The 25,772-nt window shown below is 39.1% G+C and overlaps 2 protein-coding genes across 5 annotated transcripts in view; one reads left to right on the top strand and one right to left on the bottom strand.

Annotated features, from left to right (window-relative positions):
* The window catches only part of ddx18 (DEAD (Asp-Glu-Ala-Asp) box polypeptide 18), a 28,333-nt gene extending 24,409 nt beyond the window's left edge, over positions 1 to 3,924 (top strand). For both annotated transcript variants that reach the window (XM_062067784.1, XM_062067783.1), the window contains exons 12-14: positions 3,208 to 3,264; positions 3,340 to 3,517; positions 3,593 to 3,924. In XM_062067784.1, coding sequence (XP_061923768.1) covers positions 3,208 to 3,264; positions 3,340 to 3,517; positions 3,593 to 3,738 — 381 coding nt within the window. In that variant the 3' untranslated portion in view covers positions 3,739 to 3,924. The remainder of the gene's footprint in view (positions 1 to 3,207; positions 3,265 to 3,339; positions 3,518 to 3,592) is intronic.
* Positions 3,925 to 5,331: 1,407 nt separating this feature from the next.
* The window catches only part of LOC133663362 (glycerol kinase-like), a 59,433-nt gene continuing 38,992 nt past the window's right edge, over positions 5,332 to 25,772 (bottom strand). For 2 of the 3 annotated variants that reach the window (XM_062067780.1, XM_062067782.1), the window contains 10 exons: positions 23,352 to 23,419; positions 23,155 to 23,197; positions 23,004 to 23,084; positions 22,848 to 22,926; positions 19,949 to 20,045; positions 14,513 to 14,597; positions 13,418 to 13,538; positions 9,796 to 9,939; positions 9,636 to 9,722; positions 9,188 to 9,484 (listed from right to left, as the gene is read on the bottom strand). In XM_062067780.1, the coding sequence (XP_061923764.1) occupies positions 9,462 to 9,484; positions 9,636 to 9,722; positions 9,796 to 9,939; positions 13,418 to 13,538; positions 14,513 to 14,597; positions 19,949 to 20,045; positions 22,848 to 22,926; positions 23,004 to 23,084; positions 23,155 to 23,197; positions 23,352 to 23,419 (828 nt within the window). In that variant the 3' untranslated portion in view covers positions 9,188 to 9,461. Of the gene's footprint in view, positions 6,032 to 9,187; positions 9,485 to 9,635; positions 9,723 to 9,795; positions 9,940 to 13,417; positions 13,539 to 14,512; positions 14,598 to 19,948; positions 20,046 to 22,847; positions 22,927 to 23,003; positions 23,085 to 23,154; positions 23,198 to 23,351; positions 23,420 to 25,772 lie in introns of those variants that run through there. The other variant, XM_062067781.1, reaches the window with a different exon arrangement.

Below are 25,772 nucleotides of genomic sequence, written 5' to 3'. Positions count from 1 at the left end.
GTTGCCTGCGTTTGCTCTGCGAGCCACATCGGTGACAGATTTTTACTTTGCTGCTAATCATATTTGGATGATTAAGTTTAAGTTAAAGTAGCAATGATTGTCACACACACTAGGTGTGGTGAAATTTGTCCTCTGCATTTGACCCATCCCCTTGTTCACCCCCTGGGAGGTGAGGGGAGCAGTGAGCAGCTGCGGTGGCTGCGCCCGGGAATCATTTTTGGTGATTTAACCCCCAATTCCAACCCTTGATGCTGAGTGCCAAGCAGGGAGGCAATGGGTCCCATTTATATAGTCTTTGGTATGACTCGGCCGGGGTTTGAACTCACGACCTACCAATCTCAGGGCGGACACTCTAACCACTCGCCCACTGAGTAGGTTAAATCCGAACACTGCTAGTTCTGAACCAGTTGTAGTTCTAGAGTATTTATTAGTAGCCAGCGAGAAGGTATATATATTTGATGTAATGGATGTAAACACTAAACAGAGGTCACAACACCGGAAGTGTATTACCTGAGGGGGCGTGGCTAAAGCATAGAGTTGCCAAATGGGAAATGTTTCCTGAGTTCTTTGCATGCATCTTATTGAACTTTACATTACATTTTCAATGATAGTATTTTTAGTAAATCTACTAAAAAAAACAACACATTACATGGGACGTGTCAAAAAGACATCCAAAAGAGGTTGGTAGATGAGAATAAATCTAAAGGTAAAATATAGGGTACAAATGCACCCAATTACAGAAAATGTAGTCTGGATTTTCAAAATTTTCTTTCAGGGCTTGCGGGGCAGCACTTTGACGAAAAAAGAGGAACATTTCTATCAACAGTTTTCCTCTTTTCTCTTCAAGAGTTCTTACAAGCCTGATGTATATCAAACCAACATAATGGGGTAATGACTCAACAATCTCTTTTTATCCAAACACATTACAGAAAGCTTAAATGTCAACATGCACACACACACAGAAGTCTCGTTGGTGCGCTTCAAAATTTTAACCACAATGTTGCTGTAATTTAAAAAAAAAAAAGGAAAATCATTTGACCTTGAGTTGACTAATATTTGTGGCATTGTTGAACACTGGGAGTTTCAAAGTGATTAAACAGCGGTGACTACATGAAGCACAACCTAGCAGTGTGAGGAGATCCTTCATCGGCTTGTTTGCCGGTAGTGCTTTTTCCTTCGTTGTAATGAAGGTCCGCTGTGGCATCTTTTTCGGTCCTATCACAATTAAAGACTTGCTGCTTTGCTGATCAAATATTTGAACTGAAGGGGCAGCAAGCCAGAGGCTAACTAGCTCAAGTGTTAGCTCAAAGCAGTTGTCTAACAACCCGAAGCTATACAGTGCGACTGAGAGTTTGGACACATTTAAAGCTTTTCTGATCACACAAAGTACTCTCTGAGACAGGTTGACAGTACAACAATTGTGGAAATAAACACGTCTGAAGTGCTGCTCGCCGTCAAAGCTCTTCGAAATGACCGCGCCCATGTGTACAGGATGTGACGTAGAAGGCACAGCCTCTTCAAAATGGCTATGCCTGTGTGTACAGGAAGTGATCTTATTAGAGAGGTCCCCCAATGGCTTGAAGTGGCATGCAAAACATTCGTCAACCCAAAAGGTTGCAAGTAGAGGAGTTTGTAAATCAAGGTTCCATTGTAATTCAGGGCTGCAACAAATAATTGATTAATGTGATTAGAAAAAAGCTTCACTTTATATTCTGTTTTGATTAAATTTGAGTGTAACTTGTATAAAATGCGGATCATATGAAGTGCCTGGATCTTTATACACGGACATAGTTTCCACACAATTTGGATTTTTTTACGATTTGTGATCAGAGTGTGATGTACGTTGTACTTTTTAACACCTCAAAATAGCATAATTCCTAATAGTTTACAACCATTTTTGTTTATTTCATGAGTGTCATGTGACATGACATAAACTGCCAACATTTGGTGTTTGCAATCCAGTAGATTTCTTTCCATGCTCTCTTGTCTACTAAGATCAATACTTGGCAACGACTTAATTCATGTTTGTTGTATGGTGCTGTGCTGTTGAAACTCTAAAGATGGATTTAAGGTGTTCATCTGTAAGACGACTTTTCTGCGCTGATTTTAAAGATAATATACACATCATTGCACATCTAATATATATTTTTTTATATTATTTATCTTAATTTCCCCTCAGGTATTAATAAAGTACTTCGAATTCTGTTAATTACTGCTTTAGAGTTGTATTTTCCGACCGTTTGCATCATGTAGGGGAGGAGCCGAAAATGATTGAGTGAAGCCTCGTTGCCTGCTTGTACCACATGACTCTTTTTAGGACGCGGTTCAGATTTTGCCAGGAGATTGGACAACTCATAAACCGCCCAAGCTCCATTGAAAATGTGGCCTTATGTTGTGGTCAGTTCGGATAGATAAGAGAATAAAAAAATAGTTCTTAAAATTCCATTAGAATAACAGCAAACTTAATCCAAACCGGTTATGCAAATACCTTTTATGTCACATGACGTGGGTTCGATTCTCGGCAGCGTCAGTTCTCGAACGTGTATGTAAACATTACCTTTAATGAAGTAATGCATCCTGTATTTATTATTTTTAACCAGCCAACAGAAATCCATAGCTGGATGATGGAGAACTAAATCTGCTCTCTTCTGTACGTCATTGTCCAAATTACATAACCTTGTCCTTACCTGTCATTTCCTCAAGGTGACAGAAAAACATTGTACCGGTACATCCTGCCCTATCATATGATTCTACCATGTTGGCAAAATACACACAATACATATACAGTACATAATACATAAAATATATGTTATTATACTTTGTTAGTTTAACTAGCAAAACCATTCGGTCAAACATTTAGTCATTCATTGTCATTTCCAAGAGCCACAACAGATGCAACAATTGAATGTATTACACTTTAATCATACATTTGGCCAGCAGGTGGTGTGAGTGATATCCAAGAGTTATTTGCAGATTCTGCCAAAGTGCTCCAATACAGCACACCAGACTGTTTAAAAGAAAAAACATGATCCGAAAGACACGTGTGACCTGACACGGTTATCTAGGTCTCGTACCGGGCGGAGACATTCTCTTCCAGTGCCAGCATGTAAGCGTACTTCAGGTTAAGTCCTTACTTCGCTCTGCTTGTGCTCGCCGACACCGCAGTACTAGTCGAAAGTACCATGTCACGTATTTTGTGTGCTGCAGGTTCCCCTGAGCGAGTTTGAATTTTCCTGGAGTAAAATCTCTGATATTCAGTCCCAGGTAAGACTCTTATCACATTTGCAAGATGTCTAACTTGTATGCTTTACCAATGTGAGTCAAATGTCTGCTTCACAGTTGGAGAAGCTTATTGAGAAGAACTACTATCTCCACAAGTCGGCCCAAGAGGCTTACAAGTCCTACGTGAGGGCTTACGACTCGCACTCGCTCAAGCAGATTTACAGCGTCAAAACGCTGGACCTCCTCATGGTGGCCTTGTCCTTTGGCTTCAAAGTTCCTCCCTATGTGGATCTCAGTATCCTTTTCTGTCGCTTCACGTGTCGTCTCATGCCAAGGCGTTGCTCTGATTTCCTTAAGTTTTCCCCTCCAGACGTCAACAGCATCAAAGGCGCAAAGCTGCTAAAACGAGGTGGCGGCGGTGGCTTTGGATACCAGAAGTCCAAGAATGTGAACAAGTCGAAAATGTTTAAGCATGTCAACAAAGGAAGGAGTGACAGAAGGCAGTTCTCTCGCTAAACCGAAAATATTCCTTTTTTCCCTGCTCTTCTCTCCTTAATTCTGTCATGGTGACAATACTTCATACTCCTTGTGTGTGAATTGTATCATAACAGTAATTCTGGAGGTTTTATATGTTTTATGCACAATTCCATCTTTAGGATACAAAAATTCCATTGGTTTGTAATAAATGTCATTGAAGAATGACCACAACTTTTTATTCCACAAATGAAGTCTTTATCAGCAATCAGTGTGTTCATGCTGTGCCGCTCTTAACTTGACTAACTTACATACTTTAAAATGTCAGGTTTTATACCAACTGTCAAGCTTGGACACATTCCCATAAATGCAATAATTATACAATTTGATAATATACAGAGGTTGGGTCGCGGGGGCAGCAGCCCAAGCAGAGAAGCCCAGACTTCTCTCCCCATCCCCCTCATCCAGCTCCTTCTGGTGGATCCCGAGGCGTTCCCAGGCCAGCTGGTAGACAGTGTCCTGTGGTCGGACGTGCTCTAAACACCTCCCCAGGGGGGCATCCTGACAAGATGTCCGAGTCACCTCATCTGGCTCCTCAAGGGAGAACCTCGCAACACGACAAAGGAAACTCATTTCGGCTGCTTGTACGCGCGATCTTGTCCTTTCGGTCATAACGCAAAGCTCATAACAGGTGAGGATGGGAACTTGGATCGACCGGTAAATTGGGATCTTTGCCTTCTGGCTCAGCTCCTTCTTCATGACGGATCGATACAGGGTCTGCAGCGTCTCAATTAAATAAAAATCAGTATTTGGATGTGAATCAATTATTTCGGGCACCCATAGTTTTTACAATGTGCTGCAGGTCGTTAAACCATTTGCTGTAGATGGCCCCGGCGCTGCACTTTGGGCATATTTAAATTATAAAATAGTGTTCTGACTTTGCCGAAATTCGCCAAACGCACGGCGTTCTAGAATATAACTCCTGTGATGGATGGAAACACTACAGCAAAACTTTGTTTTTCTCTGTGGCCCTAATCATTGCATGATTTTTTAATTAGCTTTAGGTCAGTGGTCTTCAACAGGTGGTCCACGACCCCCAGTGAGGCCCCAGATGGGCGGGGGGTTGATTATAAATTTATTTATTTTCCTTTTTTAAATCCTGCTGCAATTTTTCTATAAATGTCTTTCAATGCACCTTAGTCATCATCTATAAATGGCAGTGACGTAGCCACTCTACTCACTATACCTCACAGGTTTAAATCAAAACTTATTCTATTCATGTTAGCATTTAAGATAGCTAGCGATTAGTAGTGCTATACTGTACTCTTTGAATATTTTAGTGTTGTACAATAGCAAAGAACCTTGGGGTCAGTTTCAAACAATCACATTTTTAAATAGGATACTGTGTATAAGTAGGCGGTCCCCGAGGCCCCGTTACGAGCCCACAGCATGTGCGGGCGCGGCTGCCGGCGGACCTCGCGTCTCAGGCTGACCGCGTTACGCGTGCGGCGGGCGGGCGGGTGCGCGCGGGCCCCGGCGAAAGAGAGATGACAGAGGGTGAGCCTCCCCCCCCCGGAAGCCACCCCTCCTCACCCCATTCGAATACGACCTCAGATCAGACGAGGCGACCCGCTGAACTTAAGCCATAAATTTGTACTCTGCATTTGACCCATCCCCTTGATCACCCCCTGGGAGGTGAGGGGAGCAGTGGGCAGCAGCGGCGCCGTGCCTGGGAATAATTTTTGGTGATTTAACCCCCAATTCCAACCCTTGATGCTGAGTGCCAAGCAGGGAAGAATGCTGGTATGAGCTTTTAAACATAACCCGTTAACTGCTGCCAATCACATGGTGAATAAGATACTCTTTAGGGTTCATATGTTTGTAACTGTGATTGTTTGACTGTGATAAAGTCAGTGCCTCACCTGACATGAACGTCACCGCACGCCACTGACTTAAGCATATCACTAAGCGGAGGAAAAGAAACTAACAAGGATTCCCTCAGTAGCGAAGAGGGAAGAGCCCAGCGCGCCTTCTAACCATCAGTTTGGGCGTCCTTGGCCTGTGAAACATTGAAAACCTCTGGTTAAGGTCAACCAAAACAAGTTGCAGTGCTGATGTACAGGAAAAGAGTACAATTACTATTCTCTACACTACAGTAAAAAAAAAAAAAAACTACCACCATCGATCCTCTTTAAGTGTAATAGTCTAAACACCAAACATTATCCGATCCAGAAAAAGTGAAGTTGTCCTCCGCTTCTCCACTCCAATTGGTACTGCTAGACGATCATGTCATGTTTTTGTCCACAAAACATTCTGATTTGTCAATGCTGCTTATCTGCAGGGGCCAAAAACAAATAGATATTTTTTAAGAATAAGAAACAATTATTACATTTACATGCACACAAAGTGTTAAAACACGTTTTCAGAAGATAACTTTCATGAATCCTGCAGAGGTGTAAAGAAATAAGAGTAATGACAGCTACTTGGCAGTGGTATTAATTGTTTCCTGTACAGTACATGATATTCCTGTATGAAGCATGTAGAATGTACAGTACATGATATTCCTGTATGTAGCATGTAGAATGTACAGTACATAATATTCCTGTATGTAGCATGTAGAATGTACAGTACATAATATTTCTGTATGAAGCATGTAGAATATACAGTACATAATATTCATGTATGAAGCATGTAGAATGTACAGTACATATGATTCCTGTATGTAGCATGTAGAATGTACAGTACATAATATTCCTGTATGTAGCATGTAGAATGTACAGTACATAATATTTCTGTATGAAGCATGTAGAATATACAGTACATAATATTCATGTATGAAGCATGTAGAATGTACAGTACATATGATTCCTGTATGTAGCATATAGAATGTACAGTACATAATATTCCTGTATGAAGCATGTAGAATGTACAGTACATAATATCCCTGTATGAAGCATGTAGAATGTACAGTACATATGATTCCTGTATGTAGCATGTAGAATGTACAGTACATAATATTCCTGTATGAAGCATGTAGAATGTACAGTACATAATATCCCTGTATGAAGCATGTATAATGTACAGTACATAATATTCCTGTATGAAGCATGTAGAATGTACAGTACATAATATCCCTGTATGAAGCATGTAGAATGTACAGTACATATGATTCCTGTATGTAGCATGTAGAATGTACAGTACATAATATTCCTGTATGAAGCATGTATAATGTACAGTACATAATATTCCTGTATGAAGCATGTAGAATGTACAGTACATATGATTCCTGTATGTAGCATGTAGAATGTACAGTACATAATATTCCTGTATGAAGCATGTAGAATGTACAGTACATAATATCCCTGTATGAAGCATGTAGAATGTACAGTACATAATATCCCTGTATGAAGCATGTAGAATGTACAGTACATAATATTCCTGTATGTAGCATGTAGAATGTAAAGTACATAATATTCCTGTATGAAGCATGTAGAATGTACAGTACATAATATTCCTGTATGTAGAATGTAAAGTACATAATATTCCTGTATGACGCATGTAGAATGTAAAGTACATAATATTCATGTATGAAGCATGTAGAATGTACAGAACATCCAGAAAGTATTCACAACCATTCGCCTTTTCCACATTTTATCTTACAGCCGTAATCCAAAATGAAACACATTTTCTCCCCTCAAAATTCTACACACAATATCCCATAATTACAAAGTTATTTTTTCAAGATTTTTGCAAAATTATTCTAAATAAAACTAAGAAATCATAGGGCACCAGCCGCGTCGCTACTGGGGCACGTGCCCCATTATTGATCTGCAGTGCTTCAGTAAAAAATTCACAAAAAACAAAAACAAAAAATCACTTCAGAGTCTTAAGTCTACATAGCATGGACTACAGCGCACATACTACTTAGTATGGTCATTGATTGCTACTGTAAATAAACAATGCGCACATGGCTAATTAATATGGTAATGTATTCAAGTGTAGCGAGAGAAAGAGAGAGAACTGTAACTCCTAGATGGATATCAGAAAGTTATTCGCCCGCAGCAGGGATAAAGCAGCGAGGAATGAGAGATGTAAGAGAAGTTCTAGCTAGCTAGGCAACATAATTCTTGTCTTAAGTTCATGCTAAGTTAGCTAACGTTATTCCTTGTATCAAGACAAGCATATTCATTTGCTGTACGAGCTGTCGGGGGAACCAAACAAAGTTGGTTATGGTCTGCATCAATGATGATTGTGAGTAAGCTAGTGTGAGTTGATAGATATGGTGCAGTGCTTCTCAAATGGTCTATCTTCAGGAAGAACATTTTTTTCCCCTATCATCAAGTCGTGAGCCAAATTTTTAAATCATTCAAGTTTATTTCACAGGAAAATAGCACAGTAGACTTGTCTTGTTAATCGGTGTGTCTTTGACTACAATAATCTTGTTTTATCACCAGAAAAATGGCTACAGCTAAAGCATCTGGTTTTGTTGCCAGAAAAAATAGTAACATATCTGTATTTGTCACCACAAAGATGGCTAAAAATATCAGGTTTTGTTGCCCCAATTAGTTTAAAAAAATAAATACAAATTCAATGTCTGTCCTGACAAAGTGGAACAACAGAGTGCTGGAAGAGGTGAGGGAGAGATGGAAGTTGATGAGTTGACTTATCAATGAATGATGTCCCAATCATGTTTAATTTTTATTTTTTTTGCCTCTGAGTCATTTGATTTTGAATATCGATGGCATAAATACAAAACCTCCCATATGAGGAAAAAAACAAAAACTATTTTTTGAAAAAACAAAAACCTGTCAGTTTCTTACAGAATGATTTTTGGCCAGGTGACTTTTTTTCACAAGGAAGGGTGGGATAACTTTGTAAACAGAGCAGCTTTCGCTATTCTTATAATCCCATGTGAAAACTGAAGACCATAAAAAATGCAGATAGGAGACTTTGAACTATGTACATATTTGTAGGAAGTTGATGGGCCTCAGAGAGAGATGACACGGAGTAAAACACTTGAAAGGTGAGACCTGGTTGACAACGTAGTTAGTTAGTGTAAACTACCCCACTTGCAGATTTGATAAATGTTAGTTGTAAAGATTATCTGAGGCGACAGTTAATCATATTACATTTTTTGTATGATGCACCAGGCAGGAGAAGCAGAGTGTAGGAGAAATTGAGCTGGCTTAATAAGGAGAAAAAGAGAGAGAGGAGGAAGGGCAGCAAGAGACAGACAGCCAGGAGAGAGCACACCCCAGAGATGAGACTGAGAAAGCAGTCGCCACAGTAGCAGAAAACATCTGACTGGGGGCAAGGCCGAAAAGCAGTGTCCACAATGTTGATGTTTTTTTAAATGATAAATAAGTGCTGAATGTTTTTTTGTTTTTTTCTCACGCTCTCTTGAATTCTTTGTGCCCCAGTACAGTATTAGCAGGGCACCCTATGCTTTCATCCAGGATGTATATGTACACTATGAAGCCAAAAAGGATTTTTTTTTTTCATGATCCTCTTTATTTTGAAAAGCATCGAAATACATTTTGGTGCCGGTACCAAAATATTGGTATCGAGACCACCCTATCGGTATACCGTACAACTCTAATATTTATTATGGGTGTAACGATTGATCGAATGATCAATTTATGTTGCTAAATTTCAAGTATGTCGCTCTGTGCTTGGCAAGTTTGACTCATAAGAGATTGGTATTGATCCAAGATCGTCTTATAATGGAATCAATCAATTTCATCGATACCAGGAAAATATTGGATTTAAGAACGGCAGACGTTCATCACTGTGAAAGATGTAAATGTGTGTAGTTAGTCGATGACCAGAAAGAACATTGCTGTTATTTTTTTAAAACTTGTAGGCATAAAGTACAATCTTATTTGTTAGAAGACTGATTTAGTTGTTTATCATACCAAAATAAAAGAATAAATACTTGCCTCCGTCAGTGCAATCAGACTCTGTGGTTTCCCAATTCATGGATCTTTGGACAGCCTTCTTCCAGCGAGCAAAGCGGAAGTCGCTTTCTATGCGATGACAAAATAAGAGGATTTTGCATTCACATCTACATTTCAAAATAAAAACCATTTATTTTCTGACCATCACAGTTGATCTGAGGCTGGAATTTTTCACAAGTGATGCGAGGAAGACTATCAGGGCTCAGGTTCCACACGTTGACACCCTCTGCGGACCCTGCTGCCATGGCGACTCCCAGGGCCGTGGTCTCTGACATGCAAGGTTTCACTGTGCCAACATGAGCAACAAAAAAAAAAAGTTATGTGAGGGTGGCAGGAAGTTGCAGCCAATTAGAGAACTAATCTCGGTATTAAAGTCTCTCATATTCATAATGGATACTTACGCCCGCTAAAACACACCCCCTTGCTTACTGTTGTCATGTGCCAGGGACTATATTAGTTAGCATTCATGAAATGTATGTTTCGGAAGGTGGAAATTGATGCTAAATGCTGGCAGTCAATACAGAAAAATCAGCCAATAAAGCCAAAAACAAATAGTTGATAATGCCAGCCAAGGACGATAAAATGTTATCCAAAAGGTGCACATTTATCCATAAAAATATGGAAAAGCTGCTCCTGGCGTATTTGACAAAGAAACAGCTAAAGGAGCTACCGTGGAAGTAACGTATTTTTCGGCGTATAAGTCGCACCGGCCGAAAATGCATAATAAAGAAGGAAAAAAACATATATAAGTCACACTGGTGTATAAGTCGCATTTTTTGGGGAAATGTATTTGATAAAACCCAACACCAAGAAAAGACATTTGAAAGGCAATTTAAAATAATAAAGAATAGTGAACAACAGGCTGAATAAGTGTACGTTACATGACGCATAAATAACCAACTGAGAACGTGCCTGGTATGTTAACGTAACATATTATGGTAAGAGTCATTCAAATAACTATAACATATAGAACATGCTATACGTTTACCAAACAATCTGTCACTCCTAATCGCTAAATCCCATGAAATCTTATACGTCTCGTCTCTTACATGAATGAAATAAATAATATTATTTGATATTTTACGGTAATGTGTTAATAATTTCACACATAAGTCGCTCCTGAGTATAAGTCGCACCCCCGGCCAGGTAAATGTACATAAAATTGGATTACTTTACTGTACTTGTTCTTCATAGAATATTTGTTGTCTATATTTAGTGATTCCTAAACTGTGCTACATGTACGCAGTGATATGCAGGCTCCATCTAGTGGTACGTCAAATAACCACTTAATTAAACACAGTGTTACTGTTCAAACTGTGTATAATGTTACAGTGGCCGAAAATAGTAAATAACCTGTTTAATAAAACCTCTGCCTTGTTTTTATTGAATATTTAGGCCTACTACGCTACAGTATTTTTAATGTTGGTCATTATGGTGGTACTTAGAAAGCCAAGTGTTTTCTGAGGTAGTAACTCGGTAAAAAACGTTTGAGAAGCACTTGTCTAAGAGTTTGTTTGTCTTTTTGAAAGGCATGTTACATGTTAAAATTGTGATGTTTTGGGGCTTAGCACCAATTAAATTAATATAAAGTTTTTTAATGGACAAGATCCGAGTTACGAGCTCGGCCACTAATTAAACTCATAAATTGGAGGTCCCACATTATATGTAATTAATATATTAATTAATGTTGAATTAAGCTTTTTTAAATTGTAACATATGTATAATGTGTCCTGGGTTTAATGCTAATTATTAAATAGTAAGCAATACAAAAACATTTAGTAGCAACAAATAATCTTCAAGAATATTTTCTATTTTACGCTTTAAAGGCCTACTGAAAGCCACTACTACCGACCACGCAGTCTGATAGTTTATATATCAATGATGAAATCTTAACATTATACCATGCCAATACGGCCGGGTTAACTTATAAAGTGACATTTTAAATTTGCCGCTAACCTTCCGGTTCGAAACGCCTCTGAGGATGACGTATGCGCGTGACGTAGCCCGGCGAACACGGGTATGCCTTCCACATTGAAGCCAACACGAAAAAGCTCTGTTTTCATTTCATAATTCCACAGTATTCTGGACATCTGTGTTCGTGAATCTGTTTCAATCATGTTCATTGCATTATGGAGAAGGAAGCCGAGCAAGCAAAGAAGAAAGTTGTCGGTGCGAAATGGACGTATTTTTCGAACGTAGTCAGCCACAACAGTACACAGCCGGCGCTTCTTTGTTTACATTCCCGAAAGATGCAGTCAAGATGGAAGAACTCGGATAACAGAGACTCTAACCAGGAGGACTTTTGACTTGGATACACAGACGCCTGTAGAGAACTGGGACAACACAGACTCTTACCAGGATTACTTTGATTTGGATGACAAAGACGCAGACGTGCTACTGTGAGTATGCAGCTTTGGCTTTTTTTTGCGTATGTACGTAACTTTTTAAAAATATATAAGCTTTATGAACCTTGGGTTAGGTGAACGGTCTTTTGGGCTGAGTGATTGTGTGTGTTGATCATGTGTTTGAATTGTATTGGCGTGTTCTATGGAGCTAGGAGCTAGCAGAGGAGCTAGGAGCTAGCATAACACGTACCGTACCGGACGTGCGCGTCACGTACGTAACTTTTTTTAAATATATAAGCTTTATGAACCTTGGGTTAGGTGAACGGTCTTTTGGGCTGAGTGATTGTGTGTGTTGATCAGGTGTTTGAATTGTATTGGCGTGTTCTATGGAGCTAGGAGCTAGCAGAGGAGCTAGGAGCTAGCATAACAAACAAGCAGGTGTTATTATGCAGGATTAATTTGTGGCATATTAAATATAAGCCTGGTTGTGTTGTGGCTAATAGAGTATATATATGTCTTGTGTTTATTTACTGTTGTAGTCATTCCCAGCTGAATATCAGGTACCGTGAGTATGCAGCCTTGGCTGCTAAACATTCGATAACTTGACCGTATGTGCGCGTCACGTACGTAACTTTTTAAAAATATATAAGCTTTATGAACCTTGGGTTAGGTAAACGGTCTTTTGGGCTGAGTGATTGTGTGTGTTGATCAGGTGTTTGAATTGTATTGGCGTGTTCTATGGAGCTAGGAGCTAGCAGAGGAGCTAGGAGCTAGCATAACAAACACGCAGGTGTTTTTATGCAGGATTAATTTGTGGCATATTAAATATAAGCCTGGTTGTGTTGTGGCTAATAGAGTATATATATGTCTTGTGTTTATTTACTGTTGTAGTCATTCCCAGCTGAATATCAGGTCACCCCCGGCTCTCACAGCATCTTCCCTATCTGAATAGCTTCAACTCCCCACTAGTCCTTCACTTGCACTTTACTCATCCACAAATCTTTCATCCTCGCTCAAATTAATGGGGAAATTGTCGCTTTCTCGGTCCGAATCTCTCTCACTTCATGCGGCCATCATTGTAAACAATAGGGAACTTTGCGTATATGTTCAACTGACTACGTCACGCTACTTCCGGTAGGTGCAAGCCTTTTTTTTATCAGATACCAGAAGTTGCAATCTTTATCGTCGTTGTTCTATACTAAATCCTTTCAGCAAAAATATGTCAATATCGCGAAATGATCAAGTATGACACATAGAATAGATCTGCTATCCCCGTTTAAATTAAAAAAAATCATTTCAGTAGGCCTTTAAACATCTAATAAGGATGGGCCTGTTTGTCTAACAGTTTGATGAATGTTGTTGGTAGAACGTGTGATGTTAAACATCAGCTTTAAGAAAGTGTGTGTTGTGTTGTCGTACCGACACACACTCCCAGGATGTCAGCCTGCAGCTGCATCAGTAACGTGTTGGACGTCATGCCGCCATCCACCTGCAGCTGCAGCAGAGGAACTCCACTGTCCTGATTCATGGCGTCAACAATCTGCACCAGAAAATTCATACAAACTCTGTTGATGAATTGCTGGCAACTCGTTGTTCAAAATGAATTATTCATAAATAGTGTGATAATAATACATATTTTCTTATTCAATATGAATATTTCCTTATTTTGATGTAAAATCAAGCCTGAAATTTGTCATATTTTGGGCAAATGTTAACTTAAAAGTTCCTTTTTTTCAGGTTTTTTTTCTTGGTAGGAAATGACACAGAAAATAAAATGTTATCAATATCGGAAAAAAATATGTCTCAGCTTTAGTTTACATTCAAACAAAAACTTTCGGGGGTATGAATATTTTTTTATATATATTATATAAAAAACATTATATATTGTATGAATATTTTTTACTTGCTTAATCTAACACCAATATTATTTATTATAATTTTATTAAATGTTTTGTATGTTGCTAAAATCTGAACATATTCCATAAACATAATATACATACAGTATACAATCAAGTCAATTAATATTGATGATATGTAAGTAATAGAGTAAATGATTATTTAAGACATAATTACAATTAAATGAATGAATGAATAAAAAACATAAAGATAATGTATTGATATGATATAAATTATATTTTTCATATATTTTGAATACAACTGTCCAGATTATATTAGTAAGGGTGCACAATATTTATTTTTCAAGCCAATTATAATTATTGGTCCAATAATTATCGCACACCTGTATATTTTAGTGTAAAAGATTATTGTTTGACTTAACCTTCTAATTATATTCAATTTAATATAATAAACAAGGTTAAGCCTGTAAACACAATTTTATTGTACATTATTATACAATTTTTAACATACTGTAAAAAAATAAATATGTCAACCTTAATTTATAATTTTCTGTGTAATTTTATATTATTATAAAAAAGATTTAAATGTTGAATAAATAGTAATGAAAGCTGCCTGGATAATAAAGGTATATTAAATGTGTTTAGGGATAAATGATACCTCTCTGGTTTGGAAGCAGACGGCCTCCAGAGCAGCAAACGCCACATGGCTTTTGTTGGTGAACTGTGTGAGACCACAGATGATGCTGCAACACACACGAGCTGATCAGCACCATGCCTCAAACATGCCGCCCAACTTTTCACAGCAAACATCGCCATTGCATTCATAAAAATACAAGGGAAATAGTAAAAACAAAACAAAAAATATATATTTTTGAGTTGTTAAACTCGGTGACCCGGGAGGAGCTTAGAGTAGAGTCCCTGCTCCTTCACATAAGGAGGAGTCAGTTGAGGTGGTTCAACATTTAGTCCTGATGCGCCCTGGACGCCTCCCGAGTGAGGTGTTCCCACCATGCCCAGCTAGAAGAAGGCCCTAGGGTAGACCTTGGACAAGGGGGTTATGTCTCACAGCTCGTCTGAGAAGGCTTCAATGTTCCTCCAGTTGAAGAAGTGGCCAGAGACTAAGCAGTCTGGACTTTCCTACAAAGATTGCTGACCCCACAATCCAGACTTGGATAATTAGATGATTATGCTAAATTGTTTTGCTGAGCTTTTAGCTAGCATTAGTTATGTATATACTGTTGCGCGACCAGTCTTCCTCTAAGGGAATAAACCATTGATTGATTGATTGATTGATTGAAGCTTTTATTAGTAGATTGCACAGTACAGTACATATTCCGTACAATTGACCACTAAATGGTAACACCCGAATACGTTTTTCAACTTGTTTAAGTCGGGGTCCACGTAAATCAATTCATGGTACAAATATATACTATCAGCATAATACAGTCATCACACAAGTTAATCATCAGAGTATATACATTGAATTATTTACAATCCAGGGGGCGGGGGGGTGATGTCAGCACTTCAGTCATCAACAATTGCATCATCAGAGAAATGGACATTGAAACAGTGTAGGTCTGACTTGGTAGGATATGTACAGAGAGCAGTGAACAAAGTGAGTTCAGAAAGCATAAGAACGAGTATATACATTTGATTATTTACAATTCGGGGAGGTGGGATGTGGAGGGGGGAGGGTGTTAGTCAAGGGTTGAAGTTGTCTGGAGGTGTTCTTTTAGTGCGGTTTTGAAGGAGGATAGAGATGCACTTTCTTTTACACCTGTTGGGAGTGCATTCCATATTGATGTGGCATTAGATCGGAATCTGGGTTTAACATGGTTTGTGGAGCTCCCCCTGGTGTTGTGGTTATGGCGGTCATTTACGTTATGGAAGTAGTTTGACATGTACTTCGGTACCAGGGAGGTGAAGCGAATTTTATAGACTAGGCTCAGTTCAAGTTGTTTTACTCTGTCCTCCACCCTGAGCCATCCCACTTTGGAGAAGTGGGTAGGAGAGGTGTGATCTGGAGTGGAGGTCTAAAAGTAACCTGACTATAAAATGTTATGTGCCTGTTACTACATTACATATATACTGTACTTACATCATGTTTATAATGTTCCAAATACACAGGACAAGATGTTAAAATCTAGAGTGCCACCTCCTACCTCCCGTGTTGAAGACTTAAAGACACTGACTTATTATCTATGTTGCTGCAGGCTGGGCAGACGCATCATTAGGGTTTTCAAGTGGGCTCCTACTCTCATGGACGTTTCGCTGACTGGGCCCACGACGCCTCAAGTAGGTTCAGCGGTGCATTCTGGCGTCCCAGAAGCACCCCCCTCTGTATCTGACCAGTAATGATTTATTTTGGTGACCAGTTGGGGTCTTTCCTCTTTAGCCAGAGCCACTGGCTGCTCCGCTCTGCCACCTGCGATGTTTCCTTTATGGCCTGACGTAGAGCTTGACCGCCAACTCCCAGGTCCCTCATCAGCCTTATTGTTGATGTTGCCACAACGCCCCGACATCCAACTTCTACAGGGCAGACTTGTGTTCTCCAGCCTCGCCGTTCAGCCTCTGCAGCGAGCTCTGCATATCGGAGCTTTTTCCGCTCAAAAGCTTCCTCCACCGCATCCTCCCAAGGGACTGTGAGTTCAACGAAGTACACGATGTGCTGGGAGTTGGACCACAGGACTAGGTCAGGCCGCAAGTTAGTAATTGCTATCTCTGGTGGAACGATGAGTTTCTTATACACGTCCACAAGCATCTGCCAGTCCCGGGCTACCTCCAGCTGTCCCAACCTGGGTCTTGATGGTGTCTTTCGTTGCCTTTGTTCCCCCTCTCTAACAAAGGCAACTGGCATATTCAGGTTGGGTGTCCTGGGTGGCAAGGAGTTGTTGGTTGTTCTCCTGCTTTCAAGGGTTGCTGCCAAGCATTTGAGTACTTCGTTGTGTCTCCAGGTGTATCGTCCTTGGGAGAGGCTCACTTTACACCCAGTGAGGATGTGTCTGAGTGTAGCTGGTGTTGAGCACAGGGGGCTCTTCACCCAGCCATTGGTTGAGGTTTTTCGGGGTGGGAAGGACATCATAGGTTGCTCGAAGTAGGAAACATACCCTACTCGATTCCATCTCCCATATGTCCCTCCAGCTGATCTTCCGTTTCTCCACCCCTTCCCACCTTGTCCACTGGCCCTGCTTAGCCTGCACCACAGCCTTGGCATATCTATTCGACTCTTCCTGTCGACGGACCTCGGCCACGAGCAACTTGTACCGCTCAGCAGAGGATGCCTTATTCCAGGAAGGTCGTGTCTCTCCAAATCCCAATCCGGATTTTCCATGCTGGATTGGCCCACAATGTCAGCGTGGTGAAGAGCAGATTTTGCCTGCCGTACTGCGTTCTTAGCTGACCACTTCTTCACTGCTGTCAGATTTGGGGCAGCAGCTCGGACCACAGTATCCTTCGACTCTGTTAGGGTCATCTCAAGCCTCACTTTGGAGCATTTTAACTCCTCTGTCAGGCTAGAGAGAGGCAGTTCGAGTAATCCATGACCATACAGGCCGATGCTGCTCAGGCATTGAGGGACACCTAGCCACTTTCTAACGTAAGAGCTGATTGTTCTTTCCATTTTCTCCACTCTGGTGAGGGAGATACCATACATGGTTAGTGGCCACATGAGGCGGGGTAGTAACCCGAACTGGAGGCACCAGATTTTCAGCTTGCCAGGCAGCATAGATCTGTCAATGTTCTTCAGACCTTTGGTGACTTCTTGCCTTAGCTTGTCTGCTTGCTCAGTGTCCTTCAGATTTAAGTCATACCACCTTCCCAGGCTCTTAATTGGCTTCTCTGACACAGTTGGAATGGGTTCTTCACCAATGAGAAACCTTTGTTCTGTCAGTTTGCCTCTGATGATGGAGATACTTCTTGATTTTGAGGCCTTGAATTTTATTCTGGCCCCAGTGATGTTCTCATACAGCTTCCCTAGTAGGCGCCTGGTGCAGGGTGCTGTAGTTGTTATGGTTGTCATGTCATCCATATATGCCCTGAGGGGAGGTAGGCGAATTCCGGAACTCAGCTGTTCACCAACCACCACCCACTTGGATGCTCGCATAATGACTTCCATTGCCATGATGAAGGCCAACAGGGAGATGGTACACCCTGCCATTATTCCAACCTCCATATGGTGCCAAGTGGTGGTGAAGTCTGGCGTGGTGAAACAGAGCTGCAGATCTTCAAAGTATGCCTTGACAAGGTTGGTGATGGTCTCTGGTATCCTGAAGAAGTCGAAGGATGCCCAGAGGAAACTGTGTGGGACAGAACCAAATGCATTGGCAAGGTCTAGGAAGATGATGTGGAGATTTCTCCTCTCTTTCTTCGCAGCCTGGATTTGATGCCAGATTATGCTGGTGTGTTCGAGGCATCCGGAGAACCCTGGGATTCCTGCTTTTTGGACTGAGGTATCCACAAATCTGTTCTTGTCCAGGTAGTAGGTCATCCTCTGGGCAACTACGCTGAAGAAAATCTTACCCTCGACATTGAGGAGGCTGATGGGGCGGAACTGGCTGATATCTTTAGATTCCATCTCCTTGGGAATCAAGACTCCTCCGGCCCTACGCCATGCTTTGGATATGACGACTGATTTGATTGACTTCTCAAGAAGTACTTATCAATGCGAGATCCCTGTTTTCCTTTTCTCATGCACCCTTTCTTTCCTTGATGTATTTTCAAGCCCCGTGAAGATGTTATTTTCTTCCAACCACAGGAACAGACCTGGAGCCTTTTCTCCAATGTTAAAACCCTAATGGAGGTGTTTGGATGTTTTTTTAAGGGCTTTATAGGCGTAATTGAGCGGCTCCCATTGGCTCTATTGTACGCAGACTTTTTATTGCATTTTAGTATTTAGAACGCATTAAAAAAACACATCCATCATCATGTCTCTCATGATTGTGAACGATAGGTAAAATTCCCAAAAAATGCAGTTCCCCTTAAAATATGATTTGCGTATTTAAACGGGAGTGTGGGCAGGCAGTGGCCTAGCTACTCCAACAAGTGCGCTCAATTCCACGTTGATTAGGATGTACAAAACAAAAGTGCTTGAATAAATGCATGGGCAGACTTCAATACATCTGAATTTTTTTGCACGTTTTCTAGATTTAAGGGTACGTCATTTTTTACTAGGAAATCCATGCAAGTCTTAATAAATGAGGCCCCTGCTCTCTTCACATTTTTCAGTTACTCGCTGTTAGATGTCAGTCCAGATGTACCATACCATAGATTAGAAGACTACTTTACCCATTAAAGCATTTCTGCATTAGCAGTATGCCGTAAGCTTTGTACATAACTAAGTGTTATGTACATTGACCAGAGATGTGATTTAGTGTCGTAAATACTGTGCTGAAAAGGTAAAACTTGAAAAGCTGTGTTAAAACGGTCTTAACTTTTAAATCAACAGAAGTACTTCTCCACAGTCTGCCCTCCAGCATTGAAGCTCTTTTGAAATAATGTAATTGCAGGACTAAAACACTTGCTTTGTATTCATTTTTGATTAAGCATGTTTTGGTAGACATGACAACTTAGCAAGGAGGAAGAGGCACCAAGAAGTTACGGTCAAGTAATGCAATCATGACTGTTCAACACTATTTTTGTTTGATTGGGGAAAGGTCTTGCCTATGTCACAGCCCAAAAACCTAAACATATTCAAAATAAAAGCCGCACAAACAAGACTATTTTTGGTTAAATTTGGAAAATATGTTTTTGTTTTGCATTGTTCTTCTTCACTTTCATAAATTGCAATCTTTAATAACTAAAAAAAACATAGCAGCACAGTCAATCATTGTAACGGCACAAACCAGCACAAACAAGACTTTTGGTTTTATTTGTAAAAAATTGCGGGCTGGTTGAACTTTGATTGACCTACAAAAGAATCTTTAATAACTCAGAAACAGAAACAGCACAAACAATTGAGACTATTTTAACAGAAACAGCACAAACAATTGAGACTATTTTAACAGAGTTTTGCGTGGGCTGGGGGGGGGGGATCTGTACTGCAGGTATGTAAAAAGTATCATATGTATTAAAAGAAGTTAATAAAAAAATGTCTTACCCGCGTGCACTGGGCTCCCAATATGGAGCATAAAGTCCGGAGAAAGCAGGAACAAAATAACAACCAGACGACGTTCCTGCTGTGGCAGCTAAATTTTCTAGAATGACAAAATCACAGAAAACATGAATATCTGCGCTATCATAGACACGCTAATGTATTGTACACATGCTAACGCATTATAATGTAGATATACTAATGCATCATGATGTAGATATGCTGCTGTGGCAGCTAAATTTTCTAGAATGACAAAATCACAGAAAACATGAATATCTGCGCTATCATAGACACACCAATGTATTGTACACATGCTAACGCATTATAATGTAGATATACTAATGCATCATGATGTAGATATGCTGCTGTGGCAGCTAAATTTTCTAGAATGACAAAATCACAGAAAACATGAATATCTGCGCTATCATAGACACACCAATGTATTGTACACATGCTAACGCATTATAATGTAGATATACTAATGCATCATGATGTAGATATGCTATTTAATTATTTTGTAGACATGCTAACGCATTATAATGTAGCTATGCTAATGCATCATAACATTTACCATATATGCTAATGAGTGATATCATAGATAAGTTAAAGCATTTTATTGTAAACATGCTAATGAATTATATCCTAGATATGCTAATGCTTTATATTGTAGCTAACATAGATATCTATTGTAGATATTAGGGCTGTGAATCTTTGGGTGTCCCACGATTCGATTCAATATCGATTCTTGTGGTCACGATTCGATTCAAAATCGATTTTTTTTTTCAATTCAACATGATTCTCGATTCAAAAACGATTCTCTATTCATTCAATACATAGGATTTCAGCAGGATCTACCCCAGTCTGCTGACATGCAAGCAGGGTAGTAGATTTTTGTAAAAAGCTTTTACCATTGTAAAGGACAATGTTTTATCAACTGATTGCAATAATGTAAATTTGTTTTAACTATTAAATGAACCAAAAATATTACTTATTTTATCTTTGTGAAAATATTGGACACAGTGTGTTGTCAAGCTTATGAGATGCGATGCAAGTGTAAGCCACTGTGACACTATTGTTCTTTTATTTTTTATTTTTATAAATGTCTAATGTTAATGTCAATGAGGGATTTTTAATCACTGCTATGTTGAAATTGTAACTAATGTTGATACTATTGTTGATAATATTCATTTTTGTTTCACTACTTTTGGTTTGTTTTGTGTCGTGTTTGTGTCTCCTCTCAATCGCTTTGTTTATTGCAGTTCCGAGTGTTGCTGAGTCGGGTTTGGTTTTGGAATTGGATTGCATTGTTATGGTATTGCTGTGTATTGTTTTGTTGGATTGATAAATTTTACAAAATAATAAAAAAAAAAAAAAATTAAATATAAATAAAATAAAAAAAATCGATTTAAAAAAATGAGAATCGATTCTGAATCGCACAACATGAGAATCGCGATTCTAATTCGAATCGATTTTTTCCCACACCCTAGTAGATATGCTAATGCTTTATATTGTAGCTAACATAGATATCTATTGTAGATATGCTAATGCTTTATATTGCAGCTAACATAGATATCTATTGTAGATATGCTAATGCTTTATATTGTAGATATGCTAATGCATAATGTCCTAAATATACTAATGCAGTCTATCATAGATAAGAAAATTATTTAACATCAATATGGTCATACATTGTGTCATAGAGATGCTAATGAAATATATCATATGTATGCTAATGCATTATAACATAGATATGCAAATGCATTGTATTCTTGACATGCTAATGCATCACATGCTAATGTATACATTGTATCAATGCTAATGCGTACAACAACAAAAAACATCCAAAGAGCACCAACAATACTCCATTTACATTTTGTGACTTGAATATTAACCAAGTATTAGTGATATTGTTGTTATAAGCGCTAACGCAGACAAACTATTTAGAGCGGCGCCGTGATCACAAGCTTGTGTGTCTATGTTGACATGATCCACTGATCAGCTGCTTCCTTGTTTCCTTGCTGGTCAAACTTTATTCTTAATCCTTAATCATGCCTATCACCTGGATAGTAGAAGGACAGAGAAGTATTCAGACAAGTTGGTACACTTTGACAGCCAATTTTGACCCGGAAATTGTGAAAACGACACGAAACGACACTTGGTCCCACCCCCCTTTTCTTCGCAAGGATTATGAGTAATTCTTCACCTAAATGGGAATACATGAATATCCCAGCAGTCGGCACCCTAATGATAACAGATCTTGTAAAATAAGTGATGTTTTATAGTGTTTGTTGTCTCTCATAAAGTCTGCAGTGAACAGTAATCAGTGATGTTGTTGGAAAAAAGCGAACGTTGTGATGAATTTTTGAAATTACTCTGCTTAAAATGATCAAAATACGTAAACATTAAATGTTATTTTAAATGTGCCCGTTACAACATTGCATATAAACTTACATCATGTATGTAAAACTTTAATGTAGGTTTTTGGATGTTTTTTTAGGAGCTTTATAGGCAGATTAGAGCGGCTCCCTCAGGCTCCATTGTAAGCGGACTTTAGAATGCATAAAAAAATACATCTGTTGTCATGTCTTTCATAATGATAGTGAACGATAGGCAAAATTCTTAAATAAGTGCAGTTTCCCTTTAACATTTCAAGTTTTTCTCATGACTAATTTTTGCTGTTTTTAAAAATTTTGTTTTCTTGTTTAAGTGCACAGTAGTACCCCGGTTTTCGTACACCCCTATTTGCGTGTTTTCGACAGAAATTATTTTGACCCGCTTTTCATATACGGTCTCGGTTATCGTTCTTGGGTACATTGCGCGTAACAAACCAGTCTGTTTACCTGCATATCTTTCAGTGTAATGGAGTTATGTGACAAGGGACAAGTATTGAATGAGCATTGAATACCGATGTCTGAGGATGACTGCACGATGCCCATGTTGTCTCTCAACCATCGCACCCCCGCCCCAGCGATCGCCACAGAGCCCTGTAAAACAAATTGTTGGTGTGTGACAGCATCACCACTTGGAGAACATTGATGGATCAAACATGGATGTTCCAAACCTCTAAAGCATAGCAAGCAGGCTGCTCTTTCCCTAGCTTGTAGGCTACGGTGGTGAGCAGGCCGTGCTCCGACAACACGGGCTGAGATGGGGAACCCCAAAGACGTTAAACACGAGCAGAAACGACATGTCATCATCGTGAGGGAACTTACTTTGTGTCCTGTGTTTCGGAGCATGAAGCAACCGGTCCCATATCTAACATGACAAAAATACAAATGCAGTGAATAAACAAACACGGTAATCTTATCCAGATTTTAGTTTTTTTTAATTTTAGACCCATGTGTCACTTTTCAAAGCCAAAAGTCTAAAAGTTAGCTAGCAAAGATGAAGAACGTAGTGAAAGACGTACGTGTTTTTTGTCTGACCTTCCTGGAAGCACATCTGACCAACCAAAGCTGCCGACTGATCACCAAGACACTGAGAACAACATTGTCAACATGAGCAAGCGATTGTTGACTACTTAAAAACCTTTATAAAAACCACAAAATTTACCTGAAGTAATTTTTAATAATGTCGACTTTTTACAGATACTAATCACGCTATATACCAGTAAGAATGAATTGTAAAAGTTTTACTGTGAATTCAAGTCTCCATAATATACTTGGTAACATATACACATGTATTTGGACATATAATATACACATATGCTTTACTTTTGTTTTACTGATACCCTGTCTGACCTTGACTTATCTTTACTTATATTCCTATTTGTACATAACCTCTGTTCTTATTGTGTCTTTTATGTTTTTATATATTACAATATTTATATTTCAGTGCTGTCTGTCATCTGTGTTTAGTGAGCCAAAGACATGTTTCCACCTTGGTGGACAATAAATACATTTTATGATTATTTAATAGATAAATAATACATTGAATGGCTAAATATTGAAAAGATGATTGAAAATAAATATAAATAAATCATAGTTTGGACATATAATATAAAAGTATAATAAACATATATTAAAACAACAAATGTTTAATTTACCAAATCATTTATTAAAATATAAATTGTGAATCAAATAATGAATTTTTTTTTTTAAATAAATAAAACATCTGAATTTAATTATTTTTTCTTTAATAAAAACGTCAGTTTAAATCTTTATATATATATTAAATATATATATATATTATATATATATATAAAATATATATATATACAACATATATATACAGCCCTTTGAGACACTTGTGATTTAGGGCTATATAAATAAACATTGATTGATTTATATAATATATATATAGTGGTAGGCTGTCAGGGCCAGCAAGGCCTTCTCTGCTGGCCTAACATAACCAGAAATCATGATCATAATTAAAGATAAAAGTAATTTTTAATTTACTTTCTCTAAATATCTAAAAGTATTCATATTTTCTTCATGTCATATTATGCTCCTTCCAGTGCTGTTGTTTTTAGGTTAAAGTTGTTATCCAATCAGAATTCAGCTAGCTTATGTTGCCATGCTGTTCCAAATCTGCCCGGGGCCTTCAGAATCAACAATGCGGGCGTCTGTGCACTGTAAGTGAACGAGCACATACAGTCGATAGATAATTGCGATAGCCAATCAGATCACGAGTCAGTAAGGCCTTCTAGCTGGCCTCACATTGAACGTGACATATACGCGCCCTGTGATTGGATACTCACTTGTTTGAGCCGCGGCGGTGCTATTTAGATCAGCAGAGCCACACCCGGGACCATTAGCGGATGAATTTGAGAACACATACATTTGATAGACAGTTGCGATAGCCAATCAGATGACAAGTTGTTGACAGTAGCCTATCTAGGTAGCCTGATGTTAATGAGACTGGGATTGGATACTTACTTGTCATTCCAAAGTGAGTATCCAATCACAATTTGCAATTTCAATTTACTAAAGCAGGAAGTGTTGCACCGTAGCCATACCGGGCTAGCAGAGAAATCACCAATACTCACTTTTTTAACCCACAAAGAAGGAGAACAAAACGTTGATTAAGTGGCAGATATATATTTGCAAGGCCATTTTCAAGAAGGATATTTAAAGGCCCACTGAAACCCACTACTACCGACCACGCAGTCTGATAGTTTATATATCAATGATGAAATCTTAACATTGCAACACATGCCAATACGGCCGGGTTAACTTATAAAGTGCAATTTTAAATTTCCAAGGAAACTTCCGGCTGAAAATGTCTAGGTATGATGACGTTTGCGCGTGATGTCAATGGTTGAAGCAAACAGCTCTGTTTTCATCACAAAATTCCACAGTATTCTGGACATCTGTGTTGGTGAATCTTTTGCAATTGGTTTAATGAACAATGGAGACTGCAAAGAAGAAAGCTGTATGTGGGATCGGTGTATTAGCGGCTGGCTGCAGCAACACAACCAGGAGGACTTTGAGTTGGATAGCAGACGCGCTATCCGACACTAGCCGCCGACCGCATCAATGATCGGGTGAAGTCCTTCGTCGATCGCTGGAACGCAGGTGAGCACGGGTGTTGATGAGCAAATGAGGGCTGGCGTAGGTGGAGAGCTAATGTTTTTAGCATAGCTCTGTCGAGGTCCCGTAGCTAAGTTAGCTTCAATGGCGTCGTTAGCAACAGCATTGCTAGGCTTCGTCAGGCGGCACAGCATTAACCGTGTGGTTACAGGTCCAGAGTTTGGTAGTATTGTTGATCTTCTGTCTATCTATCCAGTCAGGGGCTTATTTCTTTTGTTTCTATCTGCATGAAAAATACATTTGAACAGTACTGCATGCACATAAACAGTTCTACTTGCTGATACACTGCTAATTACAGA

The sequence above is a fragment of the Entelurus aequoreus genome, linkage group LG13 (genome assembly GCF_033978785.1).
Source record: "Entelurus aequoreus isolate RoL-2023_Sb linkage group LG13, RoL_Eaeq_v1.1, whole genome shotgun sequence".
Lineage (NCBI taxonomy): Eukaryota > Metazoa > Chordata > Actinopteri > Syngnathiformes > Syngnathidae > Entelurus > Entelurus aequoreus.
This window is presented reverse-complemented; position numbering and strand designations above follow the sequence as displayed.